This window comes from Bos javanicus, chromosome X (genome assembly GCF_032452875.1).
Source record: "Bos javanicus breed banteng chromosome X, ARS-OSU_banteng_1.0, whole genome shotgun sequence".
Taxonomy (NCBI): Eukaryota; Metazoa; Chordata; class Mammalia; order Artiodactyla; family Bovidae; genus Bos; species Bos javanicus.
Genome location: NC_083897.1, coordinates 130,545,180 through 130,566,229, shown reverse-complemented (window position 1 = coordinate 130,566,229; position 21,050 = coordinate 130,545,180). Strand labels below are relative to the sequence as shown.

The following is a 21,050-nucleotide window of genomic DNA, read 5'->3' as shown; positions in this document are numbered from 1 at the left end:
TGGTAGGCTGCAGTCCATGGGGTTGCTAAGAGTCAGACATGACTGAGTGATTTCACTTTCACTTTTCACTTTCATGCATTGGAGAAGGCAATGGCAACCCACTTCAGTGTTCTTGCCTGGAGAATCCCAGGGACGGGGGAGCCTGGTGGGCTGCAGTCTATGGGGTCGCACAGAGTCGGACACGACTGAAGTGACTTAGCAGCAGCAGCAGAGACTAGGATGTGCTCACTAAACCCCATCTATTTCTTTTCCCCTGGGCACTCAGCCATACCACATTTCCCAACTTCCCTTGAAGTGAGGTTGGGCTACGAGACTGGATTTTGGTCAATGAAATATGCTAACAACTAATGATCATCACTTCCTGACTAGACTCATACAGATTTTCCTGGTACAGTCAAAAAGTAGAAATGTAAATGTCCATCAACTGATGAATGAATAAATAAAATGTTGTCTATCAGAACAATGGAATATTAGTCAGCCATAAAAAGGGAAGAAGTACTGACATATGTTCCTGGAGAAGGAAATGGCTACCCACTCCAGTATTCTGGTCTGGAGAATTCCATGGACTGTATAATCCATGGGGTCACAAAGAGTTGGACACGGCTGAGCGACTTTCACACATACACACACACTGACATATGCTACAATATGGATGAACCTTGAAAACACATTTTACTAAGTGAAAGAAGCCAGTCACAAAAGATCACATATTATATGGCTCCATTTATAGGAATTGTCCAGAATAAGCAAATTTAGAAGCAAAAAGTAGCTGAGCAGTCTCTGAGGGCTAGGGAATGAGGTGGAGGAACAGGAATCAACTGCTAATGGATGGCCAAAATAGATTAGTGGTTGTTTAGGGCAGGGAGGGAGGCTAGTAGTAAATGGGGGGAGGTGACTGGTAATAGATTCAGGGTTTTGGGTGCAATACCCAGATACTCATATAGATCTCTTCCACAGTAGTGATCATTTAGTCATATATTCGTTCAGCCACTCAATGGATGGAAATGTTCTAAAACTGATTAGTATAATGGTTATACAACTCTGAGAATATATTAAAAAACCACTGACTTGTATACTTTAAATGGGTGAATTGCATGGTATGTGAATTGTGTCTCATTACTTCATGGGAAATAGATGGGGAAACAGTGGAACAGTGTCAGACTTTATTTTTTGGGGCTCCAAAATCACTGCAGATGGTGACTGCAGCCATGAAATTATGTATACCTGTGGCGGATTCATTTTGATATTTGGCAAAACTAATACAATTCGTAAAGTTTAAAAATAAAAATAAAATTAAAAAAAAAAAAAGATGCTTACTCCTTGGAAGGAAAGTTATGACCAACCTAGATAGCATATTCAAAAGCAGAGACATTACTTTGCCAACAAAGGTCCGTCTAGTCAAGGCTATGGTTTTTCCAGTAGTCATGTATGGATCTGAGAGTTGGACTGTGAAGAAAGCTGAGTGACAAAGAATTGATGCTTTGGAACTGTGGTGTTGGAGAAGACTCTTGAGAGTCCCTTGAACTGCAAGGAGATTCAACCAGTTCATTCTAAAGGAGATCAGTCCTGGGTGTTCTTTGGAAGGAATGATGCTAAAGCTGAAACTCCAGTACCTTGGCCACCTCATGCGAAGAGTTGACTCATTGGAAAAGACTCTGATGCTGGGACAGATTGGGGCAGGAGGAGAAGGGGACGACAGAGGATGAGATGGCTGGATGGCATCACTGACTCGATGGACGTGAGTCTGAGTGAACTCCGGGAGTTGGTGATGGACAGGGAGGCCTGGCGTGCTGCGATTCATGGGGTCGCAAAGAGTCAGACACGACTGAGCGACTGATCTGATCTGATCTGATCTGATGGGCTGGGAAAGACTGAAGACAAAGGAAGAAGAGGGCGGCAGAGGATGAGATGGTTAGATAGCAGCACCGACTCAATGCACATGAATCTGAGCAAACTCTGAGAGACAGTGAAGGACAGGGAAGCCTGGCGTGCTGCAATCCATGAAGTCACAAAGAGTCGGACATGACTTAGCGATTGAACAACAACAACAAATGTACAACTTTTTGGCTAAATTATGAGTAGTTTTTCTTATTAGTCATAATTTCTACAGACTATGCCAGTAAGTCACTTTTTCACTTGCTATACTGTCTCCTGCAATCTGTTTTCCCAGGAGGTACAACATGATGATTTAATATACATACACACTGTGAAATGATTACCACAATTAGGTTAGTTAACACATCCACCATCTCACATACTGTTTTTGTGTGCTGAGAACAATGAAGATCTACTCTTGGGAGAAAGTATTTGCAAACAAAGCAACTGACAAAGGATTAATCTCCAAAATATACAAACAGCCTGTGCAGCTCAATATCAAAAAAACCACCCAGTCAAAAAATGGGCAGAAGACCTAAATTGACCTCTCCAAAGAAGACACACAGATGGCCAAGATACACATGAAAAGATGCTCAATGTTACTAATTAATAGAAAAATGCATATCAAAACTACAATGAGGTATCACTTCACACCTGTCAGAATGGCCATCATCAAAAAGTCTACAGATAATAAACACTGGAGAGAGTGTAGAAAAAAGGGAACCCTCTTGTACTGTTTGTGGGAATGTAAATTGATACAACTATATGGAGAACAGTATGGAGGTTCCCTAAAAAACCAGAAGTAGAACTACCATATGACCCAGCATTCCCACTCCTGGGCATATACTCTGAGAAAACTGTCATTCAGAAAGACACATGTACTCCACTGTTTACTGCAGTACCATTTACAGTAGCCAGGACATGGCAGTAATCTAAATGTTCATCCACAGAGGAATGAATAAAGAAGATGTGGTACATATGTACAATGGAATATTACTCAGCCATAAAAGGAACGAATTGCATTATTTGTAGAGACATGGATAGACCTAGAGACTGTCATACAGACTGAAGTCAGAAAGAGAAAAATGATTATTGTATATTAACACATGTATGTGGAAATCTAGAAAAATGGTACAGATGATTTTATTTGCAAAACAGAAACAGACACACAGACACAGAGAACAAACACATGGACACCTAGGGGGGAAACGAGGGGAGGAATGAATTGGGAGGTTGGGATTCACATATATACACTGCTGCTGCTGCTAAGTCGCTTCAGTCGTGTCCGACTCTGTGCAACCCATAGATGGCAGCCCACCAGGCTCCCCCGTTCCTGGGATTCCCCAGGCAAGAACACTGGAGTGGGTTGCCATTTCCTTCTCCAATGCATGAAAGTGAAAAGTGAAAGTGAAGTCGCTCAGTCGTGTCCAACTCCCAGCGACCCCATGGACTGCAGCCCACCAGGCCCCTCCGTCCATGGGATTTTCCAAGCAAGAGTACTGGAGTGGGTTGCCATTGCCTTCTCTGATATATATACACTATTATGTATTAAATAGATAACTAACAAGAACTTATGTATAGCATAAAAAACTCTACTCAGTGCTCTGTGGTGACCTAAATGGGAAAGAAATTCCAAAAAAGAGGAGATACATGTATACATATAGCTGATTCACTTTGCTGTACAGCAGAAATGAACACATCAATGTAAAGTAACTAAACTCCAATAAACAATTAATTTACAAAATAAATTGATTTAAAAAAAGATCTACCCTCAGCAAATCTCAAGAATACAGCACAGTACTACCAACTGTATAGACACCATACTGTACATTACATCCGCAGAACTCATTTATCCTACAACTAAAGTTTGTACCCTTTGACCAACATCTTCCCATTTTCTCTATCCACCAGCCCTTGGCAATAATCATTGTTCTCTCTGGTTCCATAAGTTTGAAAATTTTAGATACTGCATATAAGTGAGATCATGCAGTATTTGTGTTCCTGCACCTGGCTAATTTTACTTGGCATAAAGTCCTCCAGGTAGGTACATCTGTGTTTTTGCAAATGGCAGCATTTCCTCCTTTTTTATAGCTGAATAATATTTTGTTGCATATACATATACACACCACATTCTCTTTAGCATTTATTGTTGACCAACACTTTGGCTGTTTCCCTATCTTGGCTATTGTGAATAATACTGCAATGAACAGGGGGCTACAGATATGTGTTCGAGATACTGATTCCATTTCCTTTGGATATATACCCAGAAGTGGGGCTGCTGGACCATATAGAAGTCCTAGTTTTAATTCTCTGAAAACCTGCATACTGTCTTTCATAATGGATGAACCAGTTTACATTCCCACCAACAGTGTTCCCCTTTCTCCACACTCTCACCAACACTTAGGAGGTATCGTGGTTTTGATTTGTATTTCCCTGACGATCAGTTATGGTAAGCATTTTTTCATGTAACTCTTGGCCATTTGGATGTCTACTTAGAAAAAAATGTCTATTCAGGTCCTCTGCCGACTTCTTAATCAGATTGTCTTTTCTATTGAGTTGCATGAGTTCTTTACATATTTTAGATACTAATCTCTTATCAGATAGATGGTTTGCAAGTAATTTTTTTCCCACTCTGTAGACTGCCTTTTCATTTTGTTGATTAGTTCCTTTGCTGTACAGAAGCATTTTAGTTTTATATAGTCTCAACTGTTTATTTTGATTTTATTGTTAATGTTGCTTTTTTGTCTGTGCTTTTGATGTCATAGCTAAAATAATCAGCGTCAAGGCCAATGTCAAGGAGTTTTTCCCTGTTTTTCTTCTAGAAGTTTCATGGTTTCAGACCTTAGATATAAGACCTGGATTCATTTCAAGTTAATTGTTGCTTTTGATGTAAGGTGAGGGTCCAATTTTATTCTTTTGAATGTAAATATCCACTTTTGCGGGCTTCTCTTGTAGCTCAGCTGGTAAAGAATCTGCCTGCAATTCAGGAGACCTGGGTTTTATCCCTGGGTTGGGAAGATCCTCTGGAGAAGGCAAAGGCTACCCACTCCAGTATTCTGGCCTGGAGAATTCCAGAGACTGTATAGCTCATGGGGTCATAAAGAGTCAGACACGACTGAGTCACTTTCACTTGCAGTATTGTACCTAAAGGGCTTCCCTCATAGCTCAGTTGGTAAAGAATCCATCTGCAATGCAGAAGACCCCGGTTCAATTCCTGGGTTGGGAAGACCCCCTGGAGAAGGGATAGGTTACCCATTCCAGTATTCTTGGGCTTCCCTTGTGGTTCAGCTGGTAAAGAATCTGCCTGCAATGTGGGAGACCTGGGTTCGATCCCTGGGTTGGGAATATCCCCTGGAGAAGGGAACAGCTACCCATTCCAGGATTCTGGCCTGGAGAATTCCATGGAGTGTATAGTCCACGGGGTCACAATGAGTTGGACACGACTGAGCTACTTTCACTTTCATCCACTTTTGCCAACACCACTTATTGAAAAGACTATCTTTTCTACATCATGTAATCCTGATGCCCTGTCAAAGATTAGTTGACTGTATATGCATGGACTTATCTCTTGGGCTCTATTCTGTTCTACTGGTCTGTGTGTCTGGATCATTTTGCTAGTATCATACTATTTCGATTACCATACCTTTGTAATACATATGCTTCCCTGGTGGCTCAGAGGGTAAAGCGTCTGCCTACAGTGTGGGAGACCTGGGTTATAGTTTCAACTCAGAAAGTATGATACAGCTTTGTTCTTCTGTCTCAAGATTGCTTAGGCTATTTGGGGGTCTTGTGTGATAGAATTCTATGTGAATTTTAGGATTTTTTTTCCTATTTCTGTGGAAAACGCAGTTGGGATTTTGACCGAGATTCTGTAATATTTTTATACCATACTAGGTAACCTCCCCATTTGAATTAAGAAGTGAAAGGAGGAGATAAGTGAAGAAGGAACTGAACTTTTATTAACAGCTGCTGGGAGCTATGCAGGCCACTTGCATATGGTGTATCTATTTTAATCCACACCATAGAATCTTCATCCTGGTACCTTGTTAACATCATATTGCTGGTAAGTGATTCAAATATCAAAGCAAATGCTCTTCTCACAACCCAGAATGACTCCCTATAAAGCAGTGGTCTCACGTCAGGCTGGTTTTGTCCCTAGGAGACACCTAGCAATGTCTGGAGACACTTTTGATTGTCACAACTTTGGTTGAGGAGGGTGGCTACTGGCATCTAGTGTAGAAGAACTGGGAAGTTGCTAAACTTCCTACAATACATAAGACGGCCTCCCAAACAGAATTATGCAGCTCCAGATGTTAGTAATGCAGAGCTGAGAAACTTGCTGTACATTAATCAACTCTGAATTTGACTAAACACACTATTCTTTCCCCTACAAATGTCTACATTCAAACGAACTTTGTCTCATTCAAAATCATCACCTCAGAGGACCATATACTTATCCCAGCAACGTTTTCACGCTAACAACACTTTTATCAGCACGGCTTTATGAAATTTCTTCCTTTAAACTATCTTCTTTGGTGGCAAAATCTCTGCATTTTCCAAGTAGTTTTGATATTTAGAAATGGTCAAACATTTTCTCTTAAACTTAGTAAAAATGCAGATGAATAAACTACACAGTAAGAGTCACAGTCACAGCCAAGCACTAGCTTCATGCCAGGATGACTCTCTGGAATGCTTACTACATGGTAAATGTTAGTACCCATTTTACATATGAGGAAGGTAAGGCTTCAGGAGATTCAGTGGCTTGATCATGGCCATGAGACTTAAGTATAGGAGTTGGAATTCAAATCCAAATCTGTTTTCCTTCAAAGCCCAAAGTAATGATACTGATTTCCTATAGGCCATGTTAGCTGACAAAACAATTCTGAAGGAAAAATCTCCCCCCACCCAATGATACAATGGTATTCTGAATAATGGCAGCATTGTTAAAGGCAGAGTACTGCAGCATGATTAATTTGAAGAGAACAAGTTCACTTGTCTATGTAAGTTCAAGTGTGTAATATGTACACATGTGATCACATTTTAAAATCACTCATTAACTTGAGTCACTGGTAATGAGCTCTCTCCTTTAGCACAAAGCCCTTCCACTGACATACAAATAAGTCAGTAAATGAAGGAAGGACAAAAGAAAGGGAATTGTAGCAGGAATTTGACAGAAAAGGAAGATAACATATGCTCAAGGATACCAGCAGGGAGGAAGGAGGACAGATGGAAGTGATAACTTCTCTGGATAAAAATTTTTCAAAAGGAAAATATGTTATTATCAGCCAGGCCACTGCTCAGACAATATAAGATCATCTATTTCTCAGAAAAAAATGCAATTGGTCTTTTGGTATAAAAAGTGTTTACTATGAAAGTGGCTTTAATATTCAGCTACTGTCTAATGCCCTCATCATATATGAAAAAGTGAGACATAAAAGTATGGCCCAACAGATGCTGAGTAAATTGTGTTGAATTCCATCTCCAGGTTTTACAGAGCAAACATATCCTTCCCAAAGGATCAAGGAGTGCCTGGTACCCTTGCCAGCTAGACCTCTAGAACGTTCCAAAGCATCTTAAACACCTAAGATGATATCACCATCCTTAGCATCTTAAATACTTAATATCATATCTTATCTTTGCTTTTCTATATAGTTAAGGGTTTCTATATCTATAAAGCAAATGGTTTAGCTTTGCATGTTTTTTGTATTTTATAGAATTTAAAATGTCATTATTTGATGGCTCAATAAGGAAGAAAAAAAATCTAATAACTAAATCATGACCAAGTATTATGAGGTCATCAATTGTAAGATAACAAATTTCAGCATTACTTTAAAAATATAAAAAATTCTGCATCTTAGAAAGGAAGAAATAAGATACATCGAATTATCTTCTATGTTACTCTTATGTCTTACTTCTTTGGCCTAACATTATGTTTATAAGGGTCTTCCAAGTAGTGCAGTGGTGGAGAATCTGCCTGCCAATGCAGGAGATGTGGGTTTGATCCCCGGGTTGGGAAGATCTCCTGGAGGCGGCGGTGGCAACCTGCCCCAGTGCTCTTGCCTGGAGGATCCCACGGACACAGACACTTGGCAGGTTGCAGTCCATGGGGTTGCAGAGAGTCGCATACAAATGAGCATGCACAGACACACACACACACAAAGTATGGCCCTACAATTCCAAGAGGCCTATGGCTTATTTTAGTTGCCCATCAGGCAAACAAAATAGAAGCTCAAGCTATCTGGGCAGAGTTCCCTTGATTATGCCATGATACGAAACCAGTGTATGTAAAAAGCTGGGTTCAAACTGGGGAGTTCTGGTCCCCAAGCTCTTATTGACCAGCTGCTTTATTCTGGGCCCTTGCCTTTCTTTTTCCTCTCTAAAATAAAGGATTGAGACTACATGATTCCTTATAAATGCATAGATTCTGTGGTTCCAGGAAAACAATCACTACAAATACGTATCCTTCTTTTTGCAACACGGTTTTAGGTCCCTGGAGGCAAATGGACTAGGAAAGTAGTGCTAGTAAGTCAGACACAGAAAGACAACTATTGCATGACATCGCTAATATGTGGAGTCTAAAAAAATGATACAAATGAACTTACTTACAAAACATGAATAGTCCCACAGAGATAGAAAACAAATTTATGGTTACCAAAGGGAAAAGGGGGGAGGGATAAATTAGGAGATTGGGATTAACATATATATACTACTATATATAAAACAGATACAAGGACTTACTTAATAGAACAGGGAACTATACATATTATAATAACTTATAATGGAAAAGAATCTGAAAAAGAATATATATGTAATATGTAATCACTTTGCTGTATACCTGAAACTGACATAACACTGCAAACCAACCATGCTGTTTAGTCGCTAAACTGTGTCTGACTCTTTGCGACTCCATGGACTATAATCCGCCAGGTTCCTCTGTTCATGGAGCTGTCTAGGCAAGAATACTGGAGTGCTGGAGTGAGTTGCCATTTCCTTCTCCAGTGGATCTTCCTGACCCAGAGATCAAACCCACATCTCCTGCATTAACAGGCAGCTTCTTTACTACTGAGATACCTGGGAAGTCCCTGTAAACCAACTATACTTCAATTAAAAAATAGACAAAAAAAAGTAGGGTGATGTCATCATTTTCCTACCCTTTACAAACATGTAACAAAAATGGTTCTTTATCTAAACATATGAATTAATATGGTGAGATCACACAGTGAACATAAACAAACAAAGAAAAGGAGGCTGGCAGTTACTGCAGAGACAAAAGTTCTCTCCATCCCTCCACCTGAGCAGGGGCCTGGATGGGTAGCCCAGAGGTTGAGGATGAGTTGACTGCTGTAGGTTCTGGAACAAGCCTGCAGTCCCTTTGGTGTGTGCTGGATTCAGTATCATTCATCTTGTATTCCTCTACATGTTTCTAGGGCCCACAGAGTATCTTACTCTCTCCATCCTTAACTTGTTCACAGAGCAATACATCAGCTATTCCAATACACGTGTCACACATTCAGTCTCCCCTTCCACTTTGCTGAATAGTTCAACGTTGCCAGGGTTGGCAGTGTGGACCCAAAGATGCAGGGAGTAGAATAAGAGTATACTCCCGCTCTTTGACAGGCTAATTTTGTTGTTTTTAAACCCAGGACTTTGATTCTGTTGTTGTTCTTCCAGACCATGCATCTGCCTGCTGCCTTGATCCCTAGCTGGATCTTCTAGCTGCCTTAGCATATCTAATAAAGTCCCATCTGTAAAAGTAACAGCCAGTAAAAACTGTTTACAAAGGTTCCATGCCACTGGGAAGCAAGCAATTTAAGTGCTCAGTGGAAATGGAAATACCTTTGACTGGGCTTCTGAATGCAGTGAAGGGGAAGCTGTCAGGAAAAGATGCCAGTTCAAGGCAGCATAATACAGGGGCCCTTGGTATCTGACGGTGCAATCATTCATCACTGTCAACCTTTAGTAACACTAATGGCCATGATTTGTTCCACTTCCTAAGAGTTAAAGGTCAACTGTAATGCAGGAAAATTATTTGTTCAACACTGATATTCCCCTTTATAAACACACAGTACCTCCATAAACTTTCTCAAAACTGTACATGATGCCAAGTCCTACTGTGAAACTGCTGATGGGTGGCCAAATTATACCTAAAGCAAAGATTCAGGAACAGACTGCATGGATACATGAGGCAAATATTGCAGTTACACAGAAAATCCCTCTTTGGTTGGAGAAAATGAGATTCTTGGCAATGAGGGGCCTGACCAGCCTCAATACATATTTGTGGTGATTGTTTTCCTGACAGTGAAGAGAACCACTGTCTAACAGGACAGAGGTCCCCAGCCCCCAGGATCTAATGCCTGATGATCTGAGGTGGAGCTGATGTAATAATCATAGAAGTAAGGTACACAATAAATGTAATGTATTTGAATCATCCCCAAACCATCCCCTCCAACCCTACTCCATGGAAAAGTTGTCTTCCATGAAATGGGTCCCTGGTACGAGAAAGGTTGGGGACCGCTGTACAGGGGACAATCAGACTAGAAGGACAAGACCCGATCATCAGAAAGGTGGTTGTCCAGAGAGTAACCCCAGCCATTCCGCTTCCAAATGGAAAGTGTATCATCTTGGAATCACTTTATCTTGCCACGCTGGGTTCTCCTAGATATTGATTTTCCATTTCAAAACACATTTTATTCTTTTATTACTTTGAGTGGATGGTTATCAGACTATTTCATTCTGCTTGACAACCCGGTACCTCTACTTGGTCCGGGAAAAGACTTGGTGGTGAGTGATTTAAAAGGCCCTCTTAGTTTCAATTTAACGAGCCATTTAAAAAAAAAAAGCACTTATGGTATGCCAGGCATTCTTCCAGAAACTTCACCAGGGATAACTGATTAATCCTTTTAAGTCAAGGATCGACCAAGTATAATTTAAGAATAAATTGTATTTAAGATAAATTATACTTAAATATAATTTATATATTATCTTAAATATAATTTATTCTTAAATAAATTTATATATTAAGAATAAATTATAATAATAAATTATATATACTTAACATATAATTAAGTATAAATTATATCTATCTCCCCACTACTCTGGGGGGACAGAGTTACAGAAATTCCTTTTCAGGCTTAAGGAAGATGCCCATCCCCATGTTACCCGCCTTGGGATGCTGAGTTTAAAGACTGCTGGGAGAGAGAGAAGGCTTATTTTCATAGAGACCATTGAGGTCCTCCACCAAAAAGAGTAAAAATCCTGACTACCACTGCTTGCTGGTTGCCTGGTGGCTCAGAATCTGGTAAAGAATCTGCCTGCACTGTGGGAGGCCTGGGTTCAATCCCTGGGTTGGGAAGATCCTCTGGAGAAGGGAATGGTTACCCACTGCAGTATTCTTGCCTGGAGAATTCCATGGACAGAGGAGCCTGGCGGGCTACAGTCCATGGGATCGCAAAAAGCTGGACACGACTAAGCGACTTTCACTTAACCACTGCTTGCAGGTGTCTAGTACAGTAGGACACAAGCATGTGCTTTGTACCCAACAGAAATGTGCCCAGAGGTGTGCAAAAGCCATGCACATAAATGCTAATAGCAGCACTGTTCTCAGTACCCCCAAACTGGAAACAAGCTCGTCTGCCAGCTGTGAAATGGATACATCACTTGTGGCATATCCACACAGCAAAACACTCCACAGCAAGGAGAAGGAATGAACCACTGACACCGTAAACAGCATGGGCGAATCTCAGAAACACGACACCGAGTGTAGGGAGCCAGGCACAAAATGGTACATACTCTGTGACTGCTGTTTAATCGCTCAGCCGTGTCTGACTCTTTGTGACCCCATGGACTGTAGCCCGTCAGGCTCCTCTATCCATGGAATTCTCCAGTGAGAATACTGGAGTGGGTTGCCATTCCCTTCTCCAAGGGATCCTCCTGACCTGTGTCTCCTGCACTGGCAGGCAGATTCTTTACCACTGAGCCACCTGGGAAGCCCATACTGTGTGATTCCATTTATACAAAGTTCAAGGACAGAAAAAACTCATCTCTGGAGACAGAGGTTGCAATATATGAAGAGTGGGGGCCTGTAGAGGGGTGGGGACTACCTGCAAAGGGGAACAAAGGAACTTCTGGGGTGGGGGTGGAACTATTTCATATTTTGATAGGGGTTTTGTTTACGTGTGTATATCTATTTATTAAAATTCAAGTTGTATAAAGATCTACACACTTCACTGCCCATGTGCTTTATATACTTCAGTACAAAAGAGAGATGTTCCTTCATATGTGTTACAAGAATCCTGAAGCCATAGATTGTGTGGCTGCTGCCATGCAGATGCTGCCAGTGGCGAGTCTACCATATACAGCTTAATCCAGCTGCTGAAGCAAAGCCAAGCCTCTGAGAAATTAGATGCAAGTGTCCTCTAACTCGGTCCCCATCAACCCTCACTGTACTCATTCCCTAAGGAAGATGTTTGCCACGGAGGGTTGATAAGAAGGTGCCAGAACTCTGATTCTCAAGCCACATTTGAATATCCTCAAGTTTTTGGCAGTGTGATTCAAACATGAGTGATTCCTAGCCCCAGCAGGAAGTGGATTTGTATGTAGCTCTCACTATGTTCACCCAATGCCATCCCTCTTCCTGTATCTTATCGTGGAGGAAGAGTAACTGTAGGGCTAAGATGTTTAGGCAGCTTGGATTTTGTGAGATTAGATGCATCAAACTCCTATTTATTCTCCACATGGCCACTCAGTGAGAGACTCCATTTCCCAGCTTCCCTTATAGTTAGATAGGGGTCATGACTGTGCTCTCACCAACAGAATGTCAGTGGAAGTGGCCCATGAAAATTCTACTTGCATTAAAGGAAATGGCTTAACTGGGCTTCCACACTACTCCTTTCATCAGGCTGGAACAAAGAGTAAAGCAGTGACTGTTTCAACTAGAAGAGAACAACACTCTTGGGAATGAAAGAGCTACAAAATGGGCAGAAGTTAGATCCCTGAACAACTCCTATGCCACTAGCCTGGTCCACTCACCTCTAGACTGCTATGTGAAATAGAAATTTCAATCACTGCATTTGGGGTCTCTATACTACAGCATCTTAGCTGGCACCCCTAGCAATATGCTTTTGAGGCTCAGGGTCTCCAGGCAGGAATTTTCAAGTCTCACATACTCTACCTAGCCTAGTAATTCAGATTACACTAGTACAGGAAGACAGCAGCCCCCTTCCCCATCATTCAATGTTAATCCTGTTGTTAAACTAGCCCCCTACCTCCACAGTCTATGAGACATTTTCAGCTCCTCGTTGGTATATATACAGTCCTGTCACAACACAGTCCCACCCTCCACACTCCGCCTCACTGCACACATTTGCTGCACCTATAGCTCATATTCTGGAGGTCCCCACACCTGAAGAACTCTCTGCCCACACTTCTGGCCACGTGGAGTGGCCTCTTCCTCAACCCCATCCCATGGTCTCCTCCGCCCATGAGGCAATTCTTACTAAGTCTTCAAAACCCAGCCCAAAAGACTCCCGAGAAGCCTCTTGAAAACCCCAAAGCAGAATGACTTCCTCCCTCTACTATGCTGCGGTATTCATGAAGACATTTATCACTCTGAGCTGTAGGGGTTTAGGTGCACATCTGACCTCACAGCTAGAATATATGCTCCAAAGACAAAGTCCCTAAAGGTTAAGATCATGTCATGTCCATTTTCTTAACTTTGGCATTCAGCCATGATCTGGCTCATACTCAATGAGGGTTGAATGAAAGAAGGAAACAGAATTTAAGATGCTCAACATCACTCATTATTACAGAAATGCAAATAAAACTACAATGAGGTATCACCTCACACTGGTCAGAATGGCCATCATCAAAAAGTCTACAAACAATAAATGCTGGAGAGGGTATGGAGAAAAGGAGACCCTCCTACACTGTTGGTGGGAGTGTAAGCTGGTACAGCCACAATGGAGAACAGTATGGAGGTTCCTTAAAAAATTCAAAGTAAAGGTATGATATGACCCAGCAATCCCACTACTGGTTGTATACCTTTAGAAAACCATAATTCAAAAAGACAGATGTACCCCAGTGTTCAATGCAGCACTATTTACAATAGCCAGGATACGGAAGCAACCTAGGTGTGCATCAACAGAGGAATAGATAAAGAAGATGTGAGACATATATATATATGATGAAATACTACTTGGCCCTAAAAAGGAATGAAATTGGGTCATTTGCAGTGATGTTGATGGACCTAGAATCTGTCATACAGAGTAGAGTAAGTCAAAGAGAAAAACAAGTATCATATATTAATACATATTTGTGGAATCTAGAAAATGGTACAGGTGAATCTATTTGAAGGGCAGAAACAGAGATACAGATGTAGAGAAGGGACATGTGAATACAGTGGGGGAAGGGGAGGGCGGGACAAATTGAGAGAATAACAATGACATATACACACTACCACGTGTAAAATAGCTAATGGGAAGCTGCTGTGCAACACAGGAAGCTCAGCCCGGTGCTCTGTGATGACCCGGAAGGGTAGGCTAGGGGGTGGGAGGGAGCCTCAAGAGGGAGGGGATATACGCATACATATAGTTGATACACTTAGTTGTACAGTGGAAACTAGCAACATTGTAAAGCAATAATATTACAATTTTAAAAAAGAAGAAAAAAAGGAAGCAGAATTTAACAGCTGGCCTGCTTCAAAACTCTATCCATACATTATCACTCTTACCTATTCAGTGCAAACGCATAGTGGAATTTAATGTTATGCTGGTCAGCCAAATCACATGTAGGCAGCATCTCCAGTGTTTCTACCAGCTTCACCATTGCATCATAGTCCTGTTGGCAAGAGGTCCCAAGGTGAGAGAGGAAATGTAGCTCTTTGCAGGGTTTCTTAAACAGTTATAAACATGAGACCACCTCGGCATTTAAATATAGGCCCTTCCCTACAGGAAGTATTTAGTGCAGTTAAAGTCCTTAAAAGAAGAGCAATGAGATTAAAAACAACAACAAGATGGATGAGAGAAGACACAGGAAGAATCCCTGCTCTCGGAGGCCACAAAAGGATCAAGGAAAGGAAGTTAGATTCAAAGATGATAAACGAATGAGCCAAGCATCTAGGAAAAGGTACCACATTTTGAGCTTAGGAGAGTTATCACCAGTGGCAGGGCTGTGGGTTAAAATGAACTGGATGTAAATATATAAGAAATCTTATAGTCATTTGCCACGTAAAGGGAGGAAATATCCCAAGGCTTCCTATTTTGTCAGAAACATTCCAATTCATTTAAATCAGTTTCTCAGCCTTAGCACTAGTGACATTTGGGGGCTGGCTGGATCATTCTTTATGGTGGGGGCTGTCCTGTGTATCATGGGATATTAAGCAGCACCTGTGACCTTGACCCACTAGGTGCCAGTAGCACTCCACCCCCCACCCCAAGTTGTGACAACCCAAAATATCTCCAGACACTGCCATATGTCCCCCGCTTGAGAACCACGGCTCTAAACTGCATAATTACCCAGGGAAAAATTGCTACCGTGTTCGTCTCGGCTGTATCCCCTGTGAGCAGTGCCATCTGTTACCCTTTCAGCCAACTCAGAATCACTGTTACTGGCCAACTTGCTGACAGCTGGCCACAGTTAGCAAACGAGGACTTCCCACCGAAATCTCACGCCTGTTTTGTGGCATTACACTTTGATGCTGCTGCGCAAGGAAAGGGAAAGCAAAGTACTGCAAGAAGCTTCCGACTCATCTTTGAGCCTAAGAGTCCCACCAAGGGAAGGTTATAAAGAGTAGAGATGTGTGAGAGCACGGGCAGAAGGAAGCCAGCCACTCAATGGAAGAAAGACGTCAAACAAGGTCCTTCCCATTCTCTTGTTCCATGGGGCATCACTCAGTCAGCATAATTTCTAATAGCATCTGCTATTAAAATCAATTAGATGCATCTGTTTGTCACCAGGGGCATGAGTTCCTTAAGTGGTTGACTCTTGTTCTTGGCTCAGGTCATAAATGGAAGCCTCTCTCATCTAAAGACCTGTGGCCAACAACCTCCAACATGGCTTTGCACTGATAGAATTCTACAGGTTATGTACACTGCTCTGTGTTCCTCCAAAGGGAAGGAAGACAAGATGTCTTGGAAATGGCCCCACGGCATTAAACTTGGAGGGGGGAAATGATTGCTTTCCTTCATGGTACCATATTCTACAAACCCTGTCTTCAGGACTTTCCAGAAGTCTCTGCCCCTTGTCTTAGAATAAAGCCCTGCAGCCCCTGATTCCTGGACATGCCTCTGTTACTCCTGCCCTCCCTTTCACTAACAGGTAGAGCTAAACAAAGAAGGAAGTGACAAAGGCCTAAAGGAAGTAGAAGAGGAGAGGCATTAAGAGCAAGGACAACAGAGTTGGTTGCCTCAGTTTGAATCTTGACTTTTGCCAACTGCTGTGTGACCTTAGGCAAGTTATTTAGCTTCTCTGTACCTCATGTTCCTCATTTTTAAAATGGGAATAATCAGACTGTGCACCCCATAGGCTTCTGAAGAGGATTAAGTGAATTAGGGCTTACAAAGGGCTTGGAACAACGCCTAGCACAAACTGCATATAAACTGTTAAATTCTGAACTCCTTTTACTAAGCAGTACCATATCTAAGAATTTGCTGGAGCACCCTTCTGACATGACAAAACCTTCTGCAACATTTCTACCACAAAAGATAGTGACCTATCACCCGGCCACATTCCTATTTTGGCTATAAAACAGCTACCTAACCATACATCTAGTGTATGAGTACTTCATACAAGGAATTCCCCATGTCAGGGAAGAACTGTGATAAGCATTTAGATAAGCATATGGCATACCTGGATATCGCGATAGGACAGCAGTAAATTAATGATGATGTCTGAGGTCAGAACCTCAGTGTTATCCATGCGGAGTTTGATCCGAGCCAGCTCCTTGGCCAGTTCATCACCCTGGTATTTCTCTCTGGCTCTCCGGATGTCATTTAACAAGGTTTCTTTGTAATAAGCACTGGAGAGGGAAACAAGAAAAGCTCCAGTCATGTCTACAAGCATCCAGGACTGTGCTGCAGCCCAAACAAACCTAGCTCTCATGGACGTGACTTAGGCCTTGCCCACACCTGAGCCTCCCAGGATCAGCCAACGGGGAGCACATCCTACTTGTGAATGTCACTTTGCAAAAACCTAACCACTCAACAGTTACAAATAAAATCAGTTCATTATGACCTTGAAAATATTTTCAAAGTTGACCCCCGATGTATTTGGATAACACACAGGACTCACTAGCTACCCCACCCCATCTCCTCTCCTCTTGTATTTTCAAACACATAGAGGACAAGAAAGTACTTCACTTGAAGAGTAATTTCCCCCACCATTAAGAGATTTTTCACAAAGCCGAACAAAACTCCAAAGCAATGAAACATAATAAGATAAATGTCTTTAAGATGTATCTTTCAGGTATCCCCAGCTAGTAATCACAAAGCTTTTTACAACTGGTCGAGAAACAAAATCTGGATGTGTCCAGGAGCAATACAAGAAGCCATGCCTGGACACCTGCAGACCACCTCTGCCTTTCACCCCCTATTCTCTATGTCATTTTTGACAGCCAGAATGCTTTCCTAATGGAAGACACAGAACTTCCTTTATGTGGGCATCCATATAATAACAGGGATGTATTACAACATTTAAAGCAGTTTAAATTCACACTGGAATGTCTCACCATAGCCCCTCCAAGAACCAATGCTAATATTCAGTACTTGGTTTAAAATAGATGAATTTAAATATGTTGTCTACTTTCCAAGCAATTTTTTTTCTATGGAGACTTGGCATGACCAAGTTATAATACTGTCAACCCATTACACAGCTGAAACGATTTAACTGTAGACAGTAAACTTAGGTTGTTTCTTAAAAAGAACAAGTTTAACAAGTAATAGTCTTCAGAGGATGAGAAACAATACCAAAGAATAACCAATGTTGATTTTAATTGTTACAAAACTCTGTCCAAAAAAGTGTTTACAGTACACTTCCTGGTCCAATGCTTATAATAAATCTCAACATTTCACTAATTAAGTGGAATTAATTTACTTTCACTTAAGTAAAGTAAAATTCACTTTACTTAAGTAAAGTGCAAGTGCTCTGATATAAAAGTATCAGTGCATTGCTTTAATTTTTATCCCCTTGTCTCTTGCTTATTACCTCAATGATGAGCAAATGAGTAGATTCTACTAATGTTTAAAATTCTATGATTAATCAAATGAATAATTAAGTTGGTTGATAGCCACTGTCCATTTGCTGGACTATAAAGGCATCAAAAGCTATTAAAGCGTTATGAGTTTCTTCTGTCAAGTAAAAATGTACACTTCAGTCTTGTTTTCAAGGGGAACTCTGAAAAATAGTTCCAATAAACTAAGAAACCTAATAAGAATGGTAACCTGTAAGTAAATAAACAAAACACTGAATTAAGTATGGCTTGGAGACAACATGTATGTAATAAACATGCAGCCATTTCTGCCTCTGGTAACCAGGAAAGAGACTGCTAATCAGTGTGAACTTGGAAATGGCTTCAAATCCCTTTTCTGCACAGGGCTCCGGGTGGCCTTCATCAATCTATGCAAGTTGCCATTTGAGCTGAAAATCTGTCTGCCACTGTTACAGATGTTTTCAATCATTAGCATCATTTACCCTCTCACTAACCCTTGCCAGGTATCTGGGAGTTCAAGGGGTGGAATCAACCAACAGGTATTTCAAGTTCTTTGAAATTAAACCAAATTGAAAGACTTGTCTTCCTACTGAAACATACATAAAGTGAATGAGAAACAAACCTGAGGCCACTTCTTGCAGACACCTTGCTCATCTGGCAGACTCAAGCCAGCCTACTTCCTCGTCAGACCTGAAAAAATGATCCTGGGACACTTTTCTCCCTGAACCTCACTAGAATATTCACTGTGCAGTAAGACAATAGTTAGCAAGCTGGGTCCGAATGAGGTTTTTGAGGGATGTGCTGCAAACGGTGCCCCGTTTACTTTCTAGATTGGCATGTGGTCACATATACCTGAGTTGCCAGTCTTCTTTTCCCATTACAATCTGCAGCAGAAACTGTGTGTCCAGAAAAGAGGTGACAGGATAGAAAAGGAGAGCAGACTGTGAAGAAGCATGCACCTCCCACCAGCCCCACAGTAGTAATGCTCCACAGTCTGGGGGACCACAGTGCAAGCCAGAGGGACGTGCGGCCCTTATACTTCAAGTCAGTTCTGCCAGCGCTTTGGATTTTCATTTGTTTTGGAAAGACAAATCCTCCTTGTGACTTAACTTTCAGGAGTAAATCCTTTAAACTGGCTACAGGCAAAGGAAATCTGAATTCTTTCTTTAAGTGGAATAATTTTTCTGCCTTCAAGTTTCAAAACAGGGATATTTCAAGGGCTGGTTTCTTGAGCACTGAGGCTCCAAGAGGTGAGCTGACTGTCCCAAGGCTACACAGTGAAGGACAGCCTGAGCCAGGATTCAAACCCAAACCTGTCAGCTCTTGAATTATTGCTCCACACCTTCTCTGACATAAATCTACCAAGAACATGTCCCAGGGCACACTGTGGTCAGGATGGCTTCAGCTTGACTCAACATACCCTGACTTGTACAGCATAGGGGCTAATGTTTGGAATAACCTTGCTGACACATATTAACCACCTCAACAGCTGATTGGCGGTGGGCAGGAACTCACCTTCAGAAATGATCTTAGAACACAGAATGTCAGAGTTGAAAGCACATTAAAGAAAATCAATGATTTAAGTTCCTTTCTAGATGAGAAAACAGCTACAGAAAAGCTATTTGTCAAGGTTGCGTAAGGAGCTGGAACCAAACACAAACTGAACCCTGACCTCAACTCCAGTTTCATTCTCTTTCAGCTACACCTCAACAGCCCAATGCAGTGAGCCAGTGTGAAACCCTGGATTCCAGGATGACTTTAAAATGACTGGTTGGAGTTCCCCGCTCTCTGGGCACTATGGTCTCTTGAAGGTACATCACCTCCATGGACACGAAGGGAAAATTTTGGTCAAGCTCCCAAGGTTGAGGACAGTTGATGGGAATTACCATGAGGTCACATGGATGTCCTTGAGGAGGCTAGTAAACCTGTCCACCAGAGGCACACACAGTGGACCGAGGAGGGTGTCCCAGTTGGGCTGCATGTACTCCGAGGCACGCCGCTGGGCATCACTCTCACAGCAAAAATAATCAGCGCATGGTGTCACGATATATGGGATGAAGTAATAATTTCCACTGGATGCCTGGAAAAAACAAACAAAAATGTTTCACAAAATAAGCAATGCAGAAGCACAGCTATGGATTTGGGCAGGTGGAACCTTGGTGGGACAGGAAAGGAGAAAATGACTGATGATGAACAACTACTTGCACAATATGACTATGAATCTATCAGATGCAAACAGGAAACCACGCCATTTCACAAGCTCTAACACATGGGCATACAACAAAAATTTGGTTTTCAATGCTGAACTGAGCAGTATACATCTCTGAATTTCACTGGCAGAGATTTTAGGTTTTTAATTCTCAGAAATTATATTTCATTACATATCCTCCAAATCAGAGGGAACTTCAGCCCAATGATAACCAAGAAGTAAAATGTAAAGGTTTAATTTACTTTCTTTTGGCATGGCAATGGCACCCCACTCCAGTACTCTTGCCTGGAAAATCCCATGGATGGAGGAGCCTGGTAGGCTGCAGTCCATGGGGTCGCTAAGAGTCGGACACGACTGAGCGACTTCACTTTCACTTTTCACTTTCATGCCTTGGAGAAGGAAATGGCAACCCACTCCAGTGTTCTTGCCTGGAGAATCCCAGGGACGGGGGAGCCTGGTGGGCTGCCGTCTATGGGGTCTCACAGAGTCGGACACGACTGAAGCGACTTAGCAGCAGCAGCAGCAGCAGGAAAAGCCTTATTATTTGATAATTTAACCACAGGTGAATTATTTATAAACTTTTTTGAGTAGAAACTGTTTTGCAGGAAGCAGATATTAACAGATATAATTAGTCCCAGAGATGTTTTGGGAAAACATTTTGTTTAAAAATTTTTACATTGTCAAATAATACTCAAGTAAAACTATGCTTTTTCTGTGGAATAATCATGATTCATAGTCAAATTGTAACTATTTTTTAAAGCATAA

General features: G+C 41.6%; 1 protein-coding gene across 1 annotated transcript in view; it reads right to left on the bottom strand.

Moving 5' to 3' along the window:
- Window positions 1-21,050, bottom strand: part of MAP3K15 (mitogen-activated protein kinase kinase kinase 15) — a 144,849-nt gene that overhangs the window by 69,449 nt on the left and 54,350 nt on the right. Inside the window, exons 4-6 of the mRNA XM_061407999.1 lie at window positions 19,963-20,156; window positions 16,720-16,888; window positions 14,603-14,709 (exon numbers count right to left, since the gene is read on the bottom strand). Coding sequence (XP_061263983.1) covers window positions 14,603-14,709; window positions 16,720-16,888; window positions 19,963-20,156 — 470 coding nt within the window. The remainder of the gene's footprint in view (window positions 1-14,602; window positions 14,710-16,719; window positions 16,889-19,962; window positions 20,157-21,050) is intronic.